This window comes from Colius striatus, chromosome 12 (genome assembly GCF_028858725.1).
Source record: "Colius striatus isolate bColStr4 chromosome 12, bColStr4.1.hap1, whole genome shotgun sequence".
Classification (NCBI taxonomy): domain Eukaryota; kingdom Metazoa; phylum Chordata; class Aves; order Coliiformes; family Coliidae; genus Colius; species Colius striatus.
The window spans coordinates 7,021,176-7,040,372 of NC_084770.1; the positions used below are offsets into that span (position 1 = coordinate 7,021,176).

The window sequence follows — 19,197 nt, forward strand, 5'->3', positions numbered from 1 at the left end:
GCCCATAGCCAGTGTGCAATGGCTGGAAGCCAGTGAGTTCCTGGAGAAGGCTTACAGACCCCGCTCCACTAAACCATTGCACAAGGCAGCCAAATTGGCAGTCCCCCCGCCACCCCAGCCCTGGAGAGCAAGAGGAGCAGCAGGCTGCCCTCCTCTCTGAGAAATTCTGGCAATTGCATTAGTTTCCAGGAACGATAAATAACTCCCCAGCCTCCTGAAACCAGCCCTGGGCTGGCCAGCAAGAGGTCTCTCCAAGGCTCTGCCTTGTTTCTGCTCACTACTTGATACAGATGGTCTCAAGGAGATGGCACAGTAGGACAGTCCCTACCAGGATGCAGAGCATCAAACTCCAATCTTGCTCTGACCTCATGCCAGAGACCATCTTCACTCGATCCTGGCAAAGGCTGCTTCAGCCTTCAATGCAGGGTCAGAGCAGCACCAAGCCAAGAGTTTGGGGTGGGAGTGCTCAGCCCCTTCTCAGGGCACCGACTGGCCTTCAGCATGCTTCAGGAGAAGGACAGGCAAGAACTGACCTCTCACTCCATCATACTTCACTTTTCATTTTATTTTTATTTGTACAGCTATATTTTACAGAATGCATTAATGCAGTTTAGACACAGCCCAAACCCTGTCTCCCGAGATTGTTTATAACACAAGCATGTAAAATAAGACCAAAAAAAAAACCATAACAGGAAACAAACAAAAAAAAATGAAACATTCTCCAATAGAGAGTTCCACCAAAAGTCCTTTTGCAACATCAGGCTGTACCTTGAAACTGAGCTCAATATAGTCCATACATTGAAAACTTCCATTGAAAAGAAAGGCACCGTGCGAAACCACATTTTACATATATACAGACTGAGAACTAGAACAAAAAAAAATTACACTTTATTATTATTTTAAGTTCCTTCTGCAGCTTTGTTGGTTTAATACACACTTTTTTTTTTTGTAAATTGTAAACCTTCACTTGCAAAAAAATACAAATACACTGATGCATTTAGACAAAATATTTTCTTACTTGTACAGATGCAATACTTTAAAATATCTCCTTAAGTGCTCTATCATAATAAAGATTCTCAGAGTGGCTTCTGCCTGCAGAGTCCACCTGAGCCTTTAATGCATTTTATATATTTTTAATATAGCTTTTTTTAAAGGTCTATATATATTTATTTTATATATATATATTTATATATTTATATCTATATATATTTACAACTCTGCCATAGATTCCTTCACCTTTGGTTAAAAAAGTTAAAGCCCTCTCTTTAATAGCATACTTTCTCTTTAAAAGAACACACATTTTGCATACAAAAGAAAAAAATCTGTTCCCATATATCAACATTACATTCCTCATCTTCAAACGGCAAAGGCTGTGAAGGTTAGACTCCAGAGTTTATCAACACTCCACTGCACAGACATTTAAAATGACCATTTTTTTACGTTTTTATATACAGTAAGATCTGAATAATTTTATCTTTCTCTCCATTTCACATAACTGGGAAAAATAAAACCCGTGTATTTGTCATATTTGTTTAGATTTCTAATGTTTTTCCACTTATCTGCACTATGGGTTTAGAGGCACTCCATCGTGGGATGAATTGGTTTGCTTGTTTGTTTTTCCTTTTAAAGTGTTGTAAGTATCCTTTGGACAGCTTCTCCCACCCAAGACCCCAAGACGACGTCCTCCTGGGCAATCGTCTGCCTTCAGCAGGCCTTGGGGAGCTCGGGAGGCACCTCGCTGCCCGAGATGCGATACTGCACCTTGGTGTTGGTGATGGCCCCGTGCTTCTGCCGGAGGTGCAGCCGCAGCTGGCTTTTGTGGCGGAAATGCAGGTTGCACTTCTCACACTGTGGGGGCAAGAGGCAGAGGGTGTGAAACGTGACGATAGGGGATGTGTCCTTCCTTTCAGGGCAGAGGTCCCATAGCGAATGCCTGTCTGCCACCAGCTACCCCAGGATGCTGTGCCCATGATACCGATGGATGAGGGAAAAGTGGGGACTGGGATGTAGTGGGAGAAGCAGCACGTGGGGGCCTCCCTTTCAGACTTTCAGCAGCACATTTTGGTTTACGTGATGCACAAACGCAGAAGTCCCTTAGGAGAGGACCCTGGCTCTAATGGACGTCACAATCAAGCTCCTTATCTAGGTGCTCAAACCAGCTACAGAGCTATTTCGGGAGCTGCTTTTGACCCCTGCCAAGCTGGATGGCTCCAGAGGGACGTTTGGATGATAACCCCTGCTCTGCTTCCCTCTAGCATACGGGGAAAGCCAGAAAAGCCTCAGCAAAGAGCCGGGAGCACCCAGGGCTGCAAGCAAGGCAGAGCAGGCTGCTCATTTGGTGCAGGTGTCACCAGCACAGGCAACCCCAGGCCAAGCTGTCTGCTCCTCTCTCCCATCCCCATATTCAGCAGGCAGTTGTAATTGAAGCCCCCACCCAAAAAAAGAAAGCAGAGTCACTCACATGATATGGTTTCTCTCCTGTGTGGATTCGAAGGTGGCTTTTGAGGGTCTGCAGGTGCCGGAAGCGTGTGCCGCAGATCTCGCAGGGGTACGGCTTCTCACCGGTGTGAATGAGCACATGAGCACGGAGGTGGGCCACCTAGAGAAAGTAGCTCTGGGTGAGGACAGCCCCAGGGACTAAGGGTATCTCCATGGGAGCAAGGGCATCCCACTAGGAGCACGAGCTCTGGCCAGCTCTCTGTTTTTTGGTCTATTGATTTCTAGCTGGGAGTCAGAGCTACACATCTGAGGTCTGCTATATCCAATCCTTAACAGCAAATAGAGGAGCTAAAGCCAGCAGTCAGGCTTTCTACTAATCCAAACTGGCCCATATAGACCTTTAAGACCCTTCTGACCCCACACTGGTGTGGGATGAGCTGCCCAAGGCAGTAAGTGTGGCCCATCAGCCTCTTCCCTGCCACGAGGCATTACTGGTCTCAGGCAGGAGATCCGTCCATGTCCCACCTCCCCAGGAACTGCAGGTCCCAGAGGTCACATGCACCTGGACAAATCTGGCCCCACAGGTCTCGCACTTGTAGGGTTTCTCTCCGGAGTGGATGCGTGTGTGGGTTTTCAGGTTGGCTGGCCGGTTGAACTGCGCCCCGCAGATGTTGCAGCGGTACGGCTTCTCTCCTGCACAGACCAACAGAAAGGGTGAGGGATTAAAAACAGACATGTTCAGTTCTCTATGATCCACAGCGCTCTCAAAAGCTAATTTCCTTCAGGTGCCAGACCACATGTCATGAAGCACTAGCTCTGACTCCTATCCCTTTTGGAGATGGCTGTGGACAAGCAGCATCAGTCAGGAGAGCAGGATGAGCTCAGGAGGCACCCAGGCACTGCAGGTACCTTCTGTTTTTCAGATAGGAGCTCTCTCAATGCAAGAGAGAAAGTCAGGCAGCTCTGCCAGTGAGGATTAACAGCATTGCTCCTCCTGGCCCCAGGACAGTAGCTGACGCCTGCACCTCCCTAAAGCCATCAGAAAGCCATGCAGGGCCACTTGGCTCCCTCCCTTCAGTCAGGCTCCTTGTGGTCCCCAGTACGTGCCACCTCAGACATTCAGCATGTCTTTAGAGCAGTAAAAAGAGCTGACAGAGGAAAGCCAAGGCACAAGCAGTGACCTGGCTCCCAGGTTATTATTCAGCTGCAATTGCTGCTTCTGATCCCCAGTGATGGGGGGAGCTGCAAAAATGTTTTAACTAATTTCTTTAGGATGGTTGAAGGTGGGCTTGACAGGAATTGGGAAACAACCATCGTTTATCTCTTCCTTCCTTTTTCTTCTGTTTCCAGGCTTTGACCCCACACACCCTCAAACGCAGCCCTGGCACTTGTGTTGTCTCACTCCCCTGCAGAGGTCCCCCTGCAGCTCTGCTGAGACTATGAGAACTCATATCTGATTCAGCACAGGAGCACTGAGTCGTCAGCACAGGCTTCCCTTCCCCAGCTAGTGAACTGGCTGTTGGCATGTTAAGCATTAATAAAAGCATCCAAAAAAAAGGTCTCCCCAGTTTGTCAGCAAATGACTAACCCCTTCATATCCCCTTCCCTTCTCAGCGTTCATTGTGCTGATTCACAGACTCCATCTCTCCACAGTTTTTCCCATCCACGGTTTCTGCCAGGTTAGATATGATCTGTATTTCTAGGATGTAGAGGAGAAAGCCAAAATCCCAGACTTCCTCCTAAATGTTCTTTTGCTTTTTATATTTTTTTGAAGTCTACCATACTGTAACCTGGAGGCCCTCAGTCACTCCCAACCGTTCACTTTTGGCAAGACAGCCTTAGAAATGGTGGTGCCCAGTGCTTCACAGCAAAAGGAGCCTGAGCTCCATCCCTGCTGTGAGGCCAGGCAGCATCTCCCTTGTTCCCATGTTTGGTGCTCTGCCCCAGGGCTCCCTGGCAGTGCCAAGGAAGGTATCTTGCTCTTCCCATGAGGGAAGTGGGGACAAAGCCAGCCATAAACACCCGTGTGCCCAGTGACCCCCAGTAAGTTGTCCCCGTGGCTGAGGGCGTACCTGTGTGGACGGTTTTGTGGCTGGCGAGGTTCCCTTTGTAGCGGAAGGAGGCCTGGCAGCGGTCACACTTGTAGGGCTTGTCACTGTGGACTTGCAGAGAGTGTCTCTTGAGAGAGGCCTCCTCGGAGAACCGGCAGTCGCACTCGTTGCAGAAGAAGGCTCCATTCTCTGGAAGGGCAGAGAGGAGAGCAATGAGATGGGCAATGTGTGGGCCACAGGATGGGTTTGGGATGGTGGAGAGATGGCAGCTAGAGCCAGAGATGGAATAAGGAGTTGAGTGCAGATGTTCACGGACAGTGGTGCTTGCATCGTGTCATTACTTCCCAACCTCCTTGCACACACATCAACAACAAGCATGGTTTGAGAGAGCAGTCATCACAAGCCATCTCTCCTTCAGTTGCAACACAAGCTGCTTCCAAGAAGCCAGCATCTTGCCTGGATGACTTTCAGAGAGTTCCATAAAAGTACCCAAGTTATCAGGCATCCTCAAAGGAGCTCAGGTCTGGAGCAACTCCAGCACCTTTAGAGTTCTTAAACCTTTACATGTACAGGCGTCTTCCTTAAGCATAAGAAGGCCATCATCATCATCTGAAGCACAAGGTCCCCCCAGTAGGAGTGTGCCTAAGATCTGAACAACGCTGCAATGTAACTTTGAGCATCACCACAGTCGGGTTGTCTCTGTGGATCTCTGCCCACACCACAGGTGACTCTTCTGCATTTCCCCTCCCTAAGCTACAAGCAGATGGGAGCACAGATACTTGTCTCTGGGCTTCTGGAGTTTTGCAACAAGATTGCAAGTCTTGTTATCTGCATTTCTCCAGATGTGCACATTGGGCTCCCTGATAATGAAGATGTCATGACAGATGTATGAGACACACCATCTTGCCCAATCCCCATTAGGGTCATTACATTTGCCAAGCTTGTTCTCCTGTGGTTATGGTGGGGTGGGGTGCACTTTGTTTCCTGTCCTTAGCTGCCAAGTTTGCAGCAGGTGATTAACTCCCTGCACAAGGTATCTGGACGGTGCTGGGGAAGGGGAGGAAGGAAGCAATTCCTGTGTGCATGTTTTCCCTCACATGCATGCACACAATTAAGAGAGGGCTGTAAAGCCCCTTAGGATCCCCCAGCATCAGGGACAGCTTTGGCTGCCCATTTGGACACAGGACACTGAGTGGATGGGTCCCCAGACTGCACAGCCCCTTGCCCGTTGGTTGAAAAAGGCGACCAGGGACGCAAGACTCACCGCAGCTGGAGTCAGAATATTCAGACTGGGTTTCCCCCATCTCCTCTCCAAAGTTTGAGCCAGGGGTATGAAGGCACATCTCAGCGTGTTGGGGGGACTGGCAGCCACAGGAGCTGCACTTTGATGAATGCATGTACAGCGGGGACTGCCCTTCGCTGCTCCGAGGGGACCCATCCCGAGACCTGTGGAAGGACAGCAACACACACAGCTGTGAGAAGGCTCTTGCTGTGCTGGAGCTACTGGGCCCTTGCTTGCACCCTTCCAGACATGAGGGACGGCCATGTTTTATGGGGACATTTTTGTAGTGAGATGCACAGCATAGCCCTGATCAACGACAGGTCCCTGAGCCTCAATCCTTCAGATGCCCACCACCAAGTGACCTCAAAGCAATCTGGGAACATCCAGATCCAGAGGACAGAATGCTGTTCCCTGACAGTTTGGCCATTCCAATGCTTACAGCCAACCAAAAGCTCAAGGCACAGGGAATCTGGTGAACAAGCAATCTGGGCAAATCTAGGCTCCAGAAACTATCCAGAGCTGCCAAAGTGAGCCAGCTGATTCAGCGTTCCTAATTCCATTGTCTGTCCAGACTGGCACTGCTACGGTGGGGACAGCATACTCCATCAAATGCAGAGGCTTCCACCTGCTTATGGCTGGACTCCCCAGCCCCACGCTACAGCTACTTCTCATGTATCCAAAGCCTCATCAACAGTGCAAGGAGTTGTTCGTCTCAGGGCCTGGGGGTGACGGAGGGAGGGAAATCTTCTCACCTGTTAACGATATTGTTGAGTCTGCTTGCTTGTGGGATTGTAGAGTCTTCTCCATTCACACTCATCTTGGTGGGGGATTGCACATTGAGATGCTCTGGCTCCATGGACTGCTGGCAAGTGGACATGGGCATGTAGGTGCGAGGAGAGAGGGTTCCCATCTCATTCTGGTCAGTGCTGTCTTGCTTGGCATTCTGATTGAGAGAGTTGAGGACAATGAACTTGTACTTCTTCCAGTTGCAGGCTTTGGGGTCTGTGGGGCTCTTGGTGAAGAGGGAGCTGGAGTTCTGACTGATACGGGCGTTCTTGCTGCTGCTGGACTCGGTTGGTGAGTTGGGCTGACAGTCGGACTTCTGGGGGCTCTGGGGGCTGATGAGTCCCTTGCGGTCCAGGGGGGTGTTGGTGGGCTCAAAGTGCTGGCTGATCTCATCCTCTGAAGAGGTCCGCTCCTCCTCTTTGGCCACTTTGTCACATGAGAAATAGGGATTGTTCCGGATTGATGGGACGACAGGTTTGGGGCCAGAGGCTACGCTGTAGTGCATGTCGCTCCTGGCTTCCTCAGCAGCACTTTCTTTTGGAGCATAGATGGTGGCGTGGCACATGTTGGCCGAGATGTCGGTAATGGTTCTCATGTACTCGGTGGGGATTGTCCTGGAGCTGTCACACGGCAGGATCCTCTCCTTGGGGAAGGCACCTGCTCTTGAAAGTTCCGAGAGAGGCATCCTCATCTCCCGCAACTCATCATCCACAAGGAAGCTATTTAGAGGCAGAGGGCTGTATCCATGGTAGGAAATGGGGGATCCAGACAAACTGTTGATCAATCCAGGTGCAAAGGCCCTCCCGTTGCAGAGGGATCCATTTTGGAGGGGCACACCATTCTCTGAGACATCTCTGCTCCGGTAAGCCATCGCCTCTGGGTGGCTCAACATCCGTCCTGCCAAAAACTCTTCCCTTGGGGTCTTCACAGCAGGCACCATCTCTGCTTCACTGGAACCAGGCAAAAAGGAAGGAGATGCAGTCATTTTCAGCCCATAAGGATAAGCTGGCAGATACTTTGTCAGTTTTCCCCCTCCCACCCAAACACAACGTTCCAGGCTCTCCAAAATTCACTCACAATGCTCACCTAGACTTGACAAACCTTCGGCAGGTATCGACCACGTGCTCCATCTGCAGGTACAGCGCTGTGGCCATCACGGCCATGATATTGTTCTCCCTCAAGTTCAGGCGGGATGTATACATGAAGTCCAAGAGGATGCAAAACCCCTCAGGGTTAATTTCGGGGTCCAGGTTGATGACATTCAAGTTGCACTTGAGCTGGTCAGTGAAGATGCTATAGAAGAGGCCACTGCAGAGATAAGATAGAAGGAAAAGGTTATGGCAATTCAGAAGAAGAAAGGAGAATTGTCTGAAATCCCTTAGCACAGAGGGGTTCATGAGTGGGAAGGGAGGAGGCAGCAATTACAGAATTCCTTGAGCTTCCCCCTTATTATCAAGCTTGGTTTCTCAGCTTAGTAAGCATCTTCTGAGCTACACTTTTCCCAACTGGAACAGCCTGCTTTTAGGTGTCATCTGCTCAACAACTCCCCACTGCCTCCGTTTAGAAATCCCCCCTTTATTTTTGTTGTTCTTACCACCCTCCTGCCTTCCCACTGACTCATTTCTTTCAGAGGCCTCTTGGGGCATCCATGCACACTCTTTAACCGGAAAAGAAAAAGGGAAATGTGGACAAAACAATTCTCAGATGTCTTAATAGTCAAACCTCAGCCTTTTCCAATTTCTATACCTTGTCAGCAGGAGACCCTGGAAGGCATCTACTGTAATTTAACTGGGCAATGGTGGGATGTTAATTAGTGTTCAACCAGGAAGCAATTCCAGCAATCCTGGGAGCCAGGGAGGAATAGCTCTAAAAATAACAGCAGCTGGGGACACGGCGGTCACAGAGGACTCACTCACCCCAGTAAGCACCCAGCCCTCCCTCCCCTTCACTCCTTTCTCCTCTCCTGTCCCGTCCCTGCAGAGGGTTTGTGTTGTATCTCAGGGACGTGCCTCGTCTGCTGTGCTCCTGTTTGTCTCCACGGGCTGCGTGGGCAGAAGTGGGCATGCAAGGAGAGAGGTGTGGGCTGGCGGTGAAACATCTCAGCTCTAATCCTATTAACAGGTACACATTTCTTGGCAGCCCTTTTCAATTCTGCTTCTCTGCTGACGTTTCCCTGCCCCTAAACCCCACGAGCCTCCCTTGGGGCTGCTGCAGTGTTGCTGGTGGCCGAGGGCAGAGGCAGCAGGGCAGGGAGGCAGGGAGGGGACACTGCTCTCACCTGCAGGCCATCAGGACTGTTTTGTGGGCTCTGAACTGCTCCCGATTCACGATGATGACGACGTCAGTCAGGATATCCCGGCTTCTAAGGCGGTTGAGATTGAGGAGGACATCACTCGCGTGGCGGGTGAACTGGATGCAGCTGTCTGCCGGCGAGGCCATCTCGAGTCTGCCCAAAACAGAATCAGGAGGAGGGTGGGAATGGAGCAGCTAAGCAAGTACCCTAAACCCAGCAAAGAGACAGCTGCTGCTCTGGGATGTGCTCAGATAGCCAACTGCCACTGGAAGGGACAGCACCAGCTCCTCGGTCTGAAGGCGAACAGCCCTGCACCATGCCAAGCGCCTGCCAGGCTGCCCAGCCAGGTCTCTTGTCTAACAGCAAGACCTGGCATGTCTCAGTCCCACCCAGCAAGCTGGCGGGCCAAGGCGACCAGACCCTACTGAGGATTAGCTAACCAGCTCCTCTTTCTCCCTGCCTCACCCATGACAGCTCCACCCCAGCCCACTCCTCCCACCACCACTTGGGTGCATCTTCATGAAGCTCCCACACATCTTCCTAGCCTTCAGATCTTCCTCAGGAGCCATCTCCCTCACCTGCCTGCTGGCTGTCTGTAAATCCAGCTACAGGAATCAAAACAAGCCCTAGATCCCAAGCTGAAGGATTTCAATATCTATGAAATCCAGCCCACAGTTGGAGCAGCAACACTCACCCACCAGCAAACTACTTTCCTGCTCCCAAGTGGTGGCCACTCTAGAAGAAGACCTGTCCACAGTTTCCCAATGAATTGGAGTGGCAATGAGGACTAGAACTCATCTAACCTGCTGGGCTGCTACCCACATCTCAGCCAGTCTCTCCCAGTGAGCAAGGCTTCTGTTAGTCGAGGAACACAAAGCCTTACCCCAACACAACATCTACTGACTCATCTCAGAGCCCATCTCTCCCTGTGCCTCGATTTTGGGCTGGAATGTGCATCTTTAGCGTCAAATTCCTCCCTGATCCACCCCCTCCCACAAACCCAACTCCTCCCTCCCCAGTGGCATATGAACGTACAGTATTTTCTACAGAGCAGCTGCTCTCCTGAAAACAAATTCCAGCTGGATCTAATGAAACATTTCATTCAACATGGTAAAGGGAACAGAGTGGGGGGGGGAGGTTAGGTTGGGAAGCACAAGATTTAAATTTACATACCCAATGCCTCAATTCACAGTCCAAAAGTTTCTTTCAAACCTACAAATAAAGCACAAGAAAACAAATGGCACATTAGCCGGTAATTAGGAACTGGCCATGGCAGGACACAAGCCTGCTGTTTTGCTCCAGTATCAGTTGGATAAAAGCTACAGATAACAAACCTTCTACTCTCCAGTAAGGTTAACATTTGTTTCTTCCGGTACAGTACATTCTTATCACAACCAGAGGCTCTGAGAATCCAATCATAGCTTCTTCCACACCCTCTAGCCCCAACCATGGGTGTATGCCAAGGAGATTCTAATTTCCGTGACTCAGGAACTTAAAAGCAGGTGGGGAAGGGAAGTCGAGCGAGAATTTTCTCACTACTTCTTTCAGAGATAACTCTTCCCTCGCCAACACTGAATGCCCAGCCAGTGCCACATCTCAGGCCAATGCCACATACCCGGCACCTTCCTAACAGGTCTGACTTACACACACAAACATCTGCTGCCACTCTGCTCAGAAACCTGGAAAGCCTGAATCCAGTCCTCCAGAAGAGCTACTGCCCTTCTCAGCATATGAAGGCACTCCAGGCATGGGTAAGAATGCCCTGGGAAAGGCCTGGTAGGCAGACCTGAGAGGATATGGGCGTCCAGTACCAAACTGACTTGGCCAGGATCGCATAGGAAGCCAGTGGCAGAGGCGGATGAGGGCCCAGAACAAATGCCTTCCTCTGGCTGCTGCAAAAGCCTTCCCCTAAACCACAAGTTTTCTCTCCAGCCACCAGCTTCATGGGCAATGTGGCTGGAGCAGCACGGCAAGGAAATCCAGGAGTTAACTGCCTTCCAGAACTCACATTATTACTCTCCAATTTACTTAAAACCAACCTGACACCAATGCAGGAAGAAGGTCCTCAGGCAGCCTTCCCAGCAGCGAGAAGCACAATAAATAAGTGAACCAACAAACCCCAAGACCCCCATCGCACTATTTTGAGGACCACTCCCCCCAAACTGGATGGAGACAGTAAGACTACCAGCACTTACAGAGAGCCCATCCAGCCCTGGGAGGACAAACGTCTGCTTCCTTCCCCCTTGGAAGAAATGCCCAAGCTCCCCTCATGCCTCTGGAGATACCAGGGTGAAATTTAAAGCATCTTGCGGAAAACCCAGAGGGATGTATTACAGCCTCAACCATTCCAGCCATCAAATGCAAATCTTCAGAGCCTCCCTGAGCCTGGCTAGCTTGAAATTTTATGCACACACACATACCAAGTGACTCATTTCCCAAATACTGCAGACTCTGACCTTCCTGTACGTGCTCGCTGCCGTCAGTTGCCAGCCGAGGGACCCGCAGCGCGCTGCGGGGAACCCAGCACCCCACCCCGCACCCGTACAGGCACACAGATGCGTTTGGGGCAGCTGGGTGGCATCTCGACCTTGGCTGTACCAGCAGACCTACTCTGCGGGACTCCCCGGGGCTCATCCCGATGTCACAGACATGGGGAGGGGACCCATAAACCAACCAAGTTAAAAACGGAGATGAACTCTGTGTCCGTGAGCATCACGTGAGAAGCTGCTGCTGTCGCCAAATTGCCTTGCTCACAGCGAGGCCGACTGCCCGGGGAGACATCTAGATCCTCTCCTAGAGCTGGACCTCAGCACAGACCCTTTCCCACCCTCCCAAATTATCCCTCCCTTGCACAGAGCTGCTGCTTCAACGCCCAAGGGCTCGGGAGCTGTGGAGGTGCATCCCAAACAGCTCCCGGCCGCAGGATGTGGTCACGAAAGAGGGAAAGGGACGTCGTTTCTCCTCGGTCTGCTAAGCCGGGTTAACCCTGCCTCTCCCGGCCTCTACACGGCATCACCTCTGCAGCCCGGCAGGGGAGGATGCTCTGTTCATAAAACAGCAAAGAAGGGGGCAGCGACAAGGAGCAGAGACCAGTGACGAGGAGCAGAGAAGCCCACCGCGGCCAAGCATGGTCTTTGGCATCCACACCCCCCCTGAAAGCCCATGAAGCTCGCGGAGGCTGAGCTGTGGCCAGAGCAGCAGCGCGGCTCCCGCGGGCCGGTGCTGCTGCGCGGTACCTTGCGGGCTGTGCGGCAGTGCTCGGCGCTGCACGCCGCGGCGGCTCTGCCCGGGCAGGAAGGTCTGTGCCGGGCGGGGGGCCCATTTCACGAGGGGGAGCACATGGGACTGTCACTGCTGCTGCCTTCCAGGAAGGCAATGGGTCTGCCCCAGCGGTTCAGGGAACGGCCCTTCCCTGCCGGCACCTCCCCGAGAAAACCCATTCCTGGAAGGGAGCGCGGGGCTGGCTCTGCGCTCCCTGCTGCCGGCTCGGTGAGCTTGCACCGAGAGGGTGCACCTGCGCGGGGAGGAACCCCTCTCCGATCCACCCTGTGCACCGGGGAGACCCTCACAGCTCCCTCACCCCGGGGCAGAGCGTGGGGGGCACCCAGGGGCTTTCCTTGCTTCCGCCCCCCCAGTCCCGAATCCATCTTTCTGTCATGCACAGGGAAACCCCTCTATCCATCCACTCTCCCATTTATAGGGAATCCTTTTCCATCCATCCTCCTCCCACCCTGTGCACAGGAGGGACTCCTTGCTCCCCTGCCCCTCTTTGACTGAGGGATAACCCGTGATCTTTGTCCCTCTCCCATGCCCAAATCAAGGCGGGGGGGAGGGGGGCACTGATCACTCTCCCTCCCTGGGCCCCAGTCTCCTACCCCTCCAGAGCCTGCAGCGCCGACTCCCTCGCATCACCCCGGAGGGATGGCTGGGTGAAGTCTCCCTTCCCCACAGACTCATCCCACACAACGCTCTGAAACTGCCCGCCCAGGGGAAGCTCCATCCTGCCTCCTCTTCCTCCTCAGTCCCAGCACCCTGCACTCTCCCAGCCCCACGGGAACATCCCCTCTGCCTTCCAGGGCACACTGCCAACTGCCTCTCCACCCTGGAGGGATCAGAGGGACAACCATGAAAATGGGGTGCTGTGGAAGGGCTCCCCCCACCCTGTGGGCACAGTCATGGCTTCCACAAGCCACAGTGAAGAAGATGTTTTTGGCTGAGAGGATGCACCAGCCCAGCTGAGCTTTCCCCCTGCATGCAATTCGGGGGCACTAAGCATCCTTTAGCTGTCGCAGCAGAGTTTTATTAATTTAGTAGCTTCTGGTTGGCGTCTGGGCCAAAACGTGGCTGGGTTAATAATAACCCAAAGCAGAGCCTGAGAGGAGTCCTAGAGCGTGGTGTCAGCACAGATCAAAAGCAACATCACCAGTGCAAGCCCTGTCGTATTTTCCATCGTCCCTTTCCGTGAGCAGATTGCGCTCGCTCTATCGAGCGGTCTCTGCTAACTTGCAATCTGATCCAATTTCCTGCCAGCAAACAAATGTTTCTAGGAAATGCAATACATTATCTGGACGGGTTTATTATCAGCATTTGGAACCAGGAAAACGGCATATTTTCTCGAGCGCTTCAGGGAACTTGATAGTTTGTACGTCAAAAGAGGGTTTAAAAGGATTGCCCGGCTCAAGTCTCCGCATTGTTTTGGTCTTTGCAGAAGAAAATGCAGAGAAGGTGGAGAGAGGAGAGCATGCTAAAACTGTCTCTAATGTTTTCCACTGAAGAGGACTCCCCTGCCCTCCCCAGAGCCAAGCTCTGCCTGCGAGGCAGAGGCAGTGTGTGCCCTTGGGAAGCGCGGTGTCGAGCCTTCTTCAGCATCTCAAACGACCCCAAGCCATTTGGCACATTAATTTTTCAAGGGAAGGCAGCAACCACATCCCAGCTGAAGTCAAGGGAGCTACTCCAGAGAGCAAAGGACCAACAATGTGCTGTGCCAGCACCAAGCCCTGCACCAAGGCACCAAGACGAAAGCAGCGTCCCCAGGAGCTGAACCAGGTCCCTCACCCGGGGGGTCAGAGGACTCAGTCCAGGTCCCTGGATTCAGAAGGGGTCTCCCATCATCTCCACCCTGCAGAGGGGCCCTAAATCACCAACTGGCACCCACCCTGTCTCTGTCCTTCTGGGGCTCAGGGTGGCATAACTCACTTTGGCAGTAAGGAAGTGCTTTGGCATTCCACCTGGGTGGGACAAGACATACATGCAGCTCAGGGACCCCTTACCGGGGAAGAGACACTCTATTGCCCTTATATTTAGCCAAACAGATTTAGAGAGACTTGTTTCTGAGGTCGCGTGGTCCTACAAGACACGTCCTTCAGGACCTGCTGTCCTGCAGTGTGCCAGTCCCAAGCTTTGCTCTTCGCAGACAAGGGTCCCTAACTCCTCACAGGTAACCTGTGTGCATCCCAAAGGCATCATCATGCTGAGCAGGAGAAAGAGGTGGGGGGGGAAATGATATAGCCCCCAAATTTCTCCCCTTTCCCAATGGCCTTAGCTCTCTCTGCATTTTAGATATAAAGCTCTGCTGAGATTACTGGAGTTTTAAAGCAGTCCCGAAGACTACGTGCTTGCTGTGATTTAGGGGTGTGCGTGTTTTGGCTGCCAGTGTCCTGCAGCACTGGGAACACACAAGATCCAACAAGGATTTATGATTTTTTTTAAAAGGTAAAAAAAAAAATGCAGGGAGGACTACATTTACAGTCTAAATTTGCAGCCTGAGGAGTTTACTGGTCAGATGCTGACTTTTGGATACTCATCTAACCAAACTGCAAACTGTGAACTCCTGAGGTTTGCCAATGCCTGCTGTAAACATGGAAACCAAGTGTCACTTTTTGCCAAACAGAAGAATGGTTTAAAAATAGACCTAGAAAAGAACACAGGCACCCGGCATACAGGGCTCCCGTTTATAGACTCCCATGCTACTATAAAATGGAACAAGAGGTTATGAGCACACAGGCAACTCTTCACCAAATTTAGATTTTACAAACTTCTCAGAAACCTGAAAACAACATTTCAGGCTCCAACTGAACCAGTAAAAGCTCTTTGTGTGGAGTTTGCAGCCGAAATATTAAGCACACAGACTAAAATCGGGCATGCGATGGTTCTTCAACCTCAACGCCATAAACACATGAAGGGATATAAGCTGCACACTGAAAAATGCACCTACTGCTAAAAGGCTTCGTTTTATTCACCTAGAGACTTTGTAACAAGTTGTTTTGGTTTTTGTTTTCTTAATGGAGTACCCACATAAAACGAGGACACCCACCCCTGCTCCTACAACACAGGGCTGCCTCACACACTTTTGCCCCCTGTATTTGTGATGGTTTTTTGAGGACAACGTTACTGTTTACTAGAAAACCAAACAAACCCAAAAACCAAACACCATTGCTACAGATCAATATTAGGCTGCTGCCATCAGGGGCTGAAAGCTTCCCCCTCCAGAAAATAAAAAAACTAAATGAATAAAAGCATAGCTTTACAACAAATCCTAAATTAGGCAGAAATTCAAGGGCAGATTAACACCACAAGTCGGAAAGATTTTCACATGTGATTTCATGACCAGAACAGAGAGAGCTCCATATGGAAATGTCAGGGACTTTAATAAGCACTCGGTTGTTTCCAATTAGGCTCCTTAAGTAAGTTCAGTGGCATCCAGAGTTTCTTCTGCCACCTTCCTTCGAGCTGGCAAGCGGCATTTATTTATTTATTTTTAAACGAGCAGTTAATAAACACATTCCCACTCTCCCGAGGCCCCTGCCCGGCCGGAGAGGAGGAGGAGGAGATATGACATGACACTAGATGGCACCAGTTCGCTTTGCTGCAGGAGCAATTTTTCCCCTCGGAAAATAAAACACCCCAACCGAACCTGGAAAACATGTAATTTTGTCGATGTAATTCTGTTTCTCTTAAAACGCGTCTGAGCAACATTATTTTTATGAGCTTTTCCAGCCTTGTTTTGAAAAACTTAATGTTTCTGCTAGGTTTATTTTTATCTCATCAGACAGCAGCAGGCTGAAGTCCTCCCAGTGCTGCAAACAGTGATGTCTAAAAAGTATCACAAAGACTTTTGACTGATATTTTTTCCTCCCTCCCCCTGCCTTTTTTGGGGGGGAGAGAGGGGGCTGGAAGGATTTGTAAGAATCACTTCTCATTCCGACTTCTTCCTTCACAATAATAACTAACCAGTTAACCTCCACTTCCTCTCCCAATATTGACTCAGACAGTCAGAACTGAGGGGGACTGGAAATTGGAATTGAAATGCCTCCCAAGAGATCTTTGATCTGTTTTGCCAGTCAAAATTGAAAGCTCGGAGATGAAGTCTTTTCTTACTGGAACAATGTAATAATCCATTCTTCTGGAAAAATGCTAGACACCCTTTGAATATTTTAATGGCTTGATGATTTGTTTCATGAAGCAAAACTTATGTTACAGATGGCATTTTTTTTAAAAACCTGTAATCCTGTCATTAGAAGGAAACAACAGAACCTCAAGCTCTGCCTCTCCATGTATATATAAAGAGAGGTTTCCCCTAAAATATTTCTAAAGCAATTTTTGAACTGTAACTCCCTCAAGGACTGCACGAAGCAGCCTGTGTTTGCTCTTAAAGCACTTATCCTTTAAACCTTTGAAACAATACAGCAAATCGTAATTTCTAAAGCATTTAAAACCTCAGGAGACGAATCAATAAGCATCCCCAGATCGAAGGAGGGCCTGATCCCATACCCAGCCCTGCTGACACTTCCACTGGCAAAGGTATGGATTTGGCCCCATACGGAGATGTTGGACCAGCGCAGCACTTCTTGCTGCACCTCATCTGTCTGGCTCCAGCCTCCCCTTGCACGGATCCTGCCCCTACTGAAGTCAGTGGAAAAAACTAATAGGGGATGGGTTTATCTTTTTTTCTGTTGTTTTTGACTCGTGATTTTAAGCCCAGATTTGCCTCTTCCCTGGAAATGCAACAGGGGGGTCAAGGGCAGCTTTTTAGGCACATCTAAGAGGCCGCCGCGGATTTTTCTAAACAAACGCCTTGCTTTCTGTTTCCCTCCTTCCCAAGAGGCGATTTCATAACATTTCATACTGTGACTTTGCAAACTAAAGGCGGGGGAGGAGGGGGGAGCCTGGATGGCGATTGGGGGGTTGGGGGTGGGGGGGGGGGGTGGCCGGGAGAGGTCGCTGCCGCCCGACCACGAAAGTTTTCATAACAAAGTTGGGCTTTTTCTGTTTTGTTTTGCCTTTCCCCCCCCTTTTTTCTTTTTTTTTTTTCTATTTTTTTTAAGGAGGGGTTAAAAGAAATATACACACACACACAAACACAAATCTAACAACAACAAAAAAGCGCCTTCTTTCTCGCACACGCTTTTTGGGTTTTTTTGAGGGGGAGTCGGAGAGAGGTTGGGGGGAAAGTACAGCGGCGCGGGGTTTGCGCGGGGTTTGCGCGGCCGTCCGCCCCGCTCGCTCCAGGAATAGCGCATGGCTAGGGGCCAGGGCTACGAGCGCCTGTCGCCACGCCAACTCCGCCGCGATAGTAAACACAGGGGCAGCGATGGGGGTGGGACAGTGGGGGTCTCCTCCTGCCCTGCAGCCGGGATCCCCATCCCCTTACACGGCTGCATCCCACTGCCCCCGCCGGCCGCTTTCCCCCGGCGGAGAAGCCCCTCTTCTCCCCGCGGGGCTTGTTATTATTATCATTATTATTATTTTGAGCCCTATGCGTAATATTCAGAGTTGCTCCACACACTTCCCTTCCCCGCACACTTCCCGAGCTTTGCATCGCTTTTCATTTTCCAGGCGGCAGGAGCCCGTCGGGGCCGCCCCGGCACACACCGTCGAGGCGAGCGCCGTTCCACCCCTTCTCCCCGGTGTTCCGGGGCCGGCAGCCGGCGACGGCCGAGCCTCCCCGCGGGCTCCCCCCTTCCCCGGGCAGGGAAATGCCGCAAGTCTTCTCCATCCCCGCCCGCTCTTAGCCCGGGGCTTGACAGATCACGGCGCAGCCCCGCCACAGGTTGCAAACCGCGCCAGACGTTCCGCGGTTGCACCGGGGACAGAATAACAATAATAACGATATACGAATGTAATAATAGAAATGGGGAGCGGGAGAGGGGGGGCGGGAAATGATGCGGAGAGGCCGGAGCGGAGGTGCCCGGTGCCGCCGAGCCCTCGCCAGCCCCGCTCCACGGCGGCGAAACAACAGCGACAGAACGCGCAGCAAAAATAAAAGGAGGGGAAAAAAAGGAGAAGAAGAAAAAAAGAATTAAAAAAAAAAATAAAGGGAAAAGAAAAATAACACACCCCAACCGACCGACCGAGGCATCTCCAGCCATTGGGAGCCGACCCCGAGTCACGCAAAACGCCTCACGCTCGGCGGCCGCGCTCGCCGCCGTCCTGCGCCCGCGGGGCGGCTGCAGGTGCAGAGAAGAGCGGCCGCCGCCGTCACCCCCCTGCCCGTCCCCACCGGCCGTCACGCGTGCGGGAAAGCCAATAATCCCAGAGAACCGATAATCCCCGGGAGAGGACGGCGACGGGAGACACCACCACCACGCACCCCCCTGCTCCCCGCGCTCCCCTTAAACACGCTCCCGGCGTTAAGGCATGCAGGAACCCTTGTTTTTTTTCTCGCTTGACAGCGGACAAGGAGAGGGGAGGGGAAGTGTGCGTGTGCGTGTGTGTGTGTAGGGGGGTTAAATAAATAAATAAAGCACGTAAAAAAAAATAATGTAGGGGACGATAAAATATTAAAGGGCTGTCGGGGACACCTGCCGCGGGAAAACCGGGGAGGGAGGGGAGGGAGAGGGAAGAAGGAGAAGGAAAGAACCTTTAAAAAAAAAAAAAGGGTAGAAATATATAGAGGCGGCTCCGCGCCAGACGTCGGAGCGGGGCAGGGAGGGAAAGAGGAGGGAAAAAAAAAAATGGAGAGAAGAGAGAGAGGGAGAGAAGGGAAAAAAAAAAAAGCGTGCAAGCGAGAGAGAGAGAGAGAGAATTAAAGGGTAAAATCGGCCGCGGCAATAGAAGCAGCAATCACCTGGTCTCCGGGCTTTCCTAGAAACTCCTTGCATCACCACTTCTAAGAACCCCAGTTCTAAGAATCAACAGAGCTCAATTCTCGGAATTTGAGCTGCAGACTCTACCATTGCGCGGAGCATGGGGAGGGACACGGACCTCCCCCCGCCGTTCCGTTGTTGCCGCCGCCGCTCTCCCGGGCTAAGCGCACCCCCCCGCGACGCCTCCTTTGGAGGCGTCGCGGGGGGGTGCGCTCAGCCCGGGAGAGCGGCGGCGGCAGCGGGGGTCTCATCGAGTCCCTT

General features: G+C 51.6%; 1 protein-coding gene across 4 annotated transcripts; it reads right to left on the reverse strand.

Moving 5' to 3' along the window:
• Positions 1–547: 547 nt before the first annotated feature.
• Positions 548–18,968, reverse strand: BCL6 (BCL6 transcription repressor). Of its 4 annotated transcripts, none has more exons than XM_062005644.1 (10): positions 18,918–18,968; positions 10,025–10,063; positions 8,837–9,004; positions 7,645–7,866; positions 6,525–7,508; positions 5,755–5,936; positions 4,512–4,679; positions 3,002–3,132; positions 2,462–2,599; positions 548–1,848 (listed from the first exon to the last, which is right to left on the reverse strand). In XM_062005644.1, the coding sequence occupies exons 3-10, from the start codon at positions 8,995–8,997 to the stop codon at positions 1,705–1,707; spliced, it is 2,130 nt and encodes a 709-aa protein (XP_061861628.1). In that variant the 5' UTR covers positions 8,998–9,004; positions 10,025–10,063; positions 18,918–18,968; the 3' UTR covers positions 548–1,704. The 4 variants fall into 4 exon arrangements, with proteins under 4 accessions (XP_061861628.1, XP_061861626.1, XP_061861629.1 ...); XM_062005642.1 differs by lacking the exon at positions 18,918–18,968 and adding an exon at positions 18,188–18,882; XM_062005645.1 differs by lacking the exon at positions 18,918–18,968 and adding an exon at positions 12,727–12,865.
• Between the last annotated feature and the right edge of the window lie 229 nt (positions 18,969–19,197).

Coding starts and splice junctions, on each gene's coding strand:
- BCL6 (XM_062005644.1), bottom strand. CDS start 8,997: ATGGCCTCGCCGGCAGACAGCTGCATCCAGTTCACCCGCCACGCGAGT. Junction 3,133..4,511: donor CCACAAAACCGTCCACACAG/GTACGCCCTCAG, acceptor TGGTCTGTGCAG/GAGAGAAGCCGTACCGCTGC. Junction 2,600..3,001: donor GTGGGGCCAGATTTGTCCAG/GTGCATGTGACC, acceptor TACTTTCTCTAG/GTGGCCCACCTCCGTGCTCA.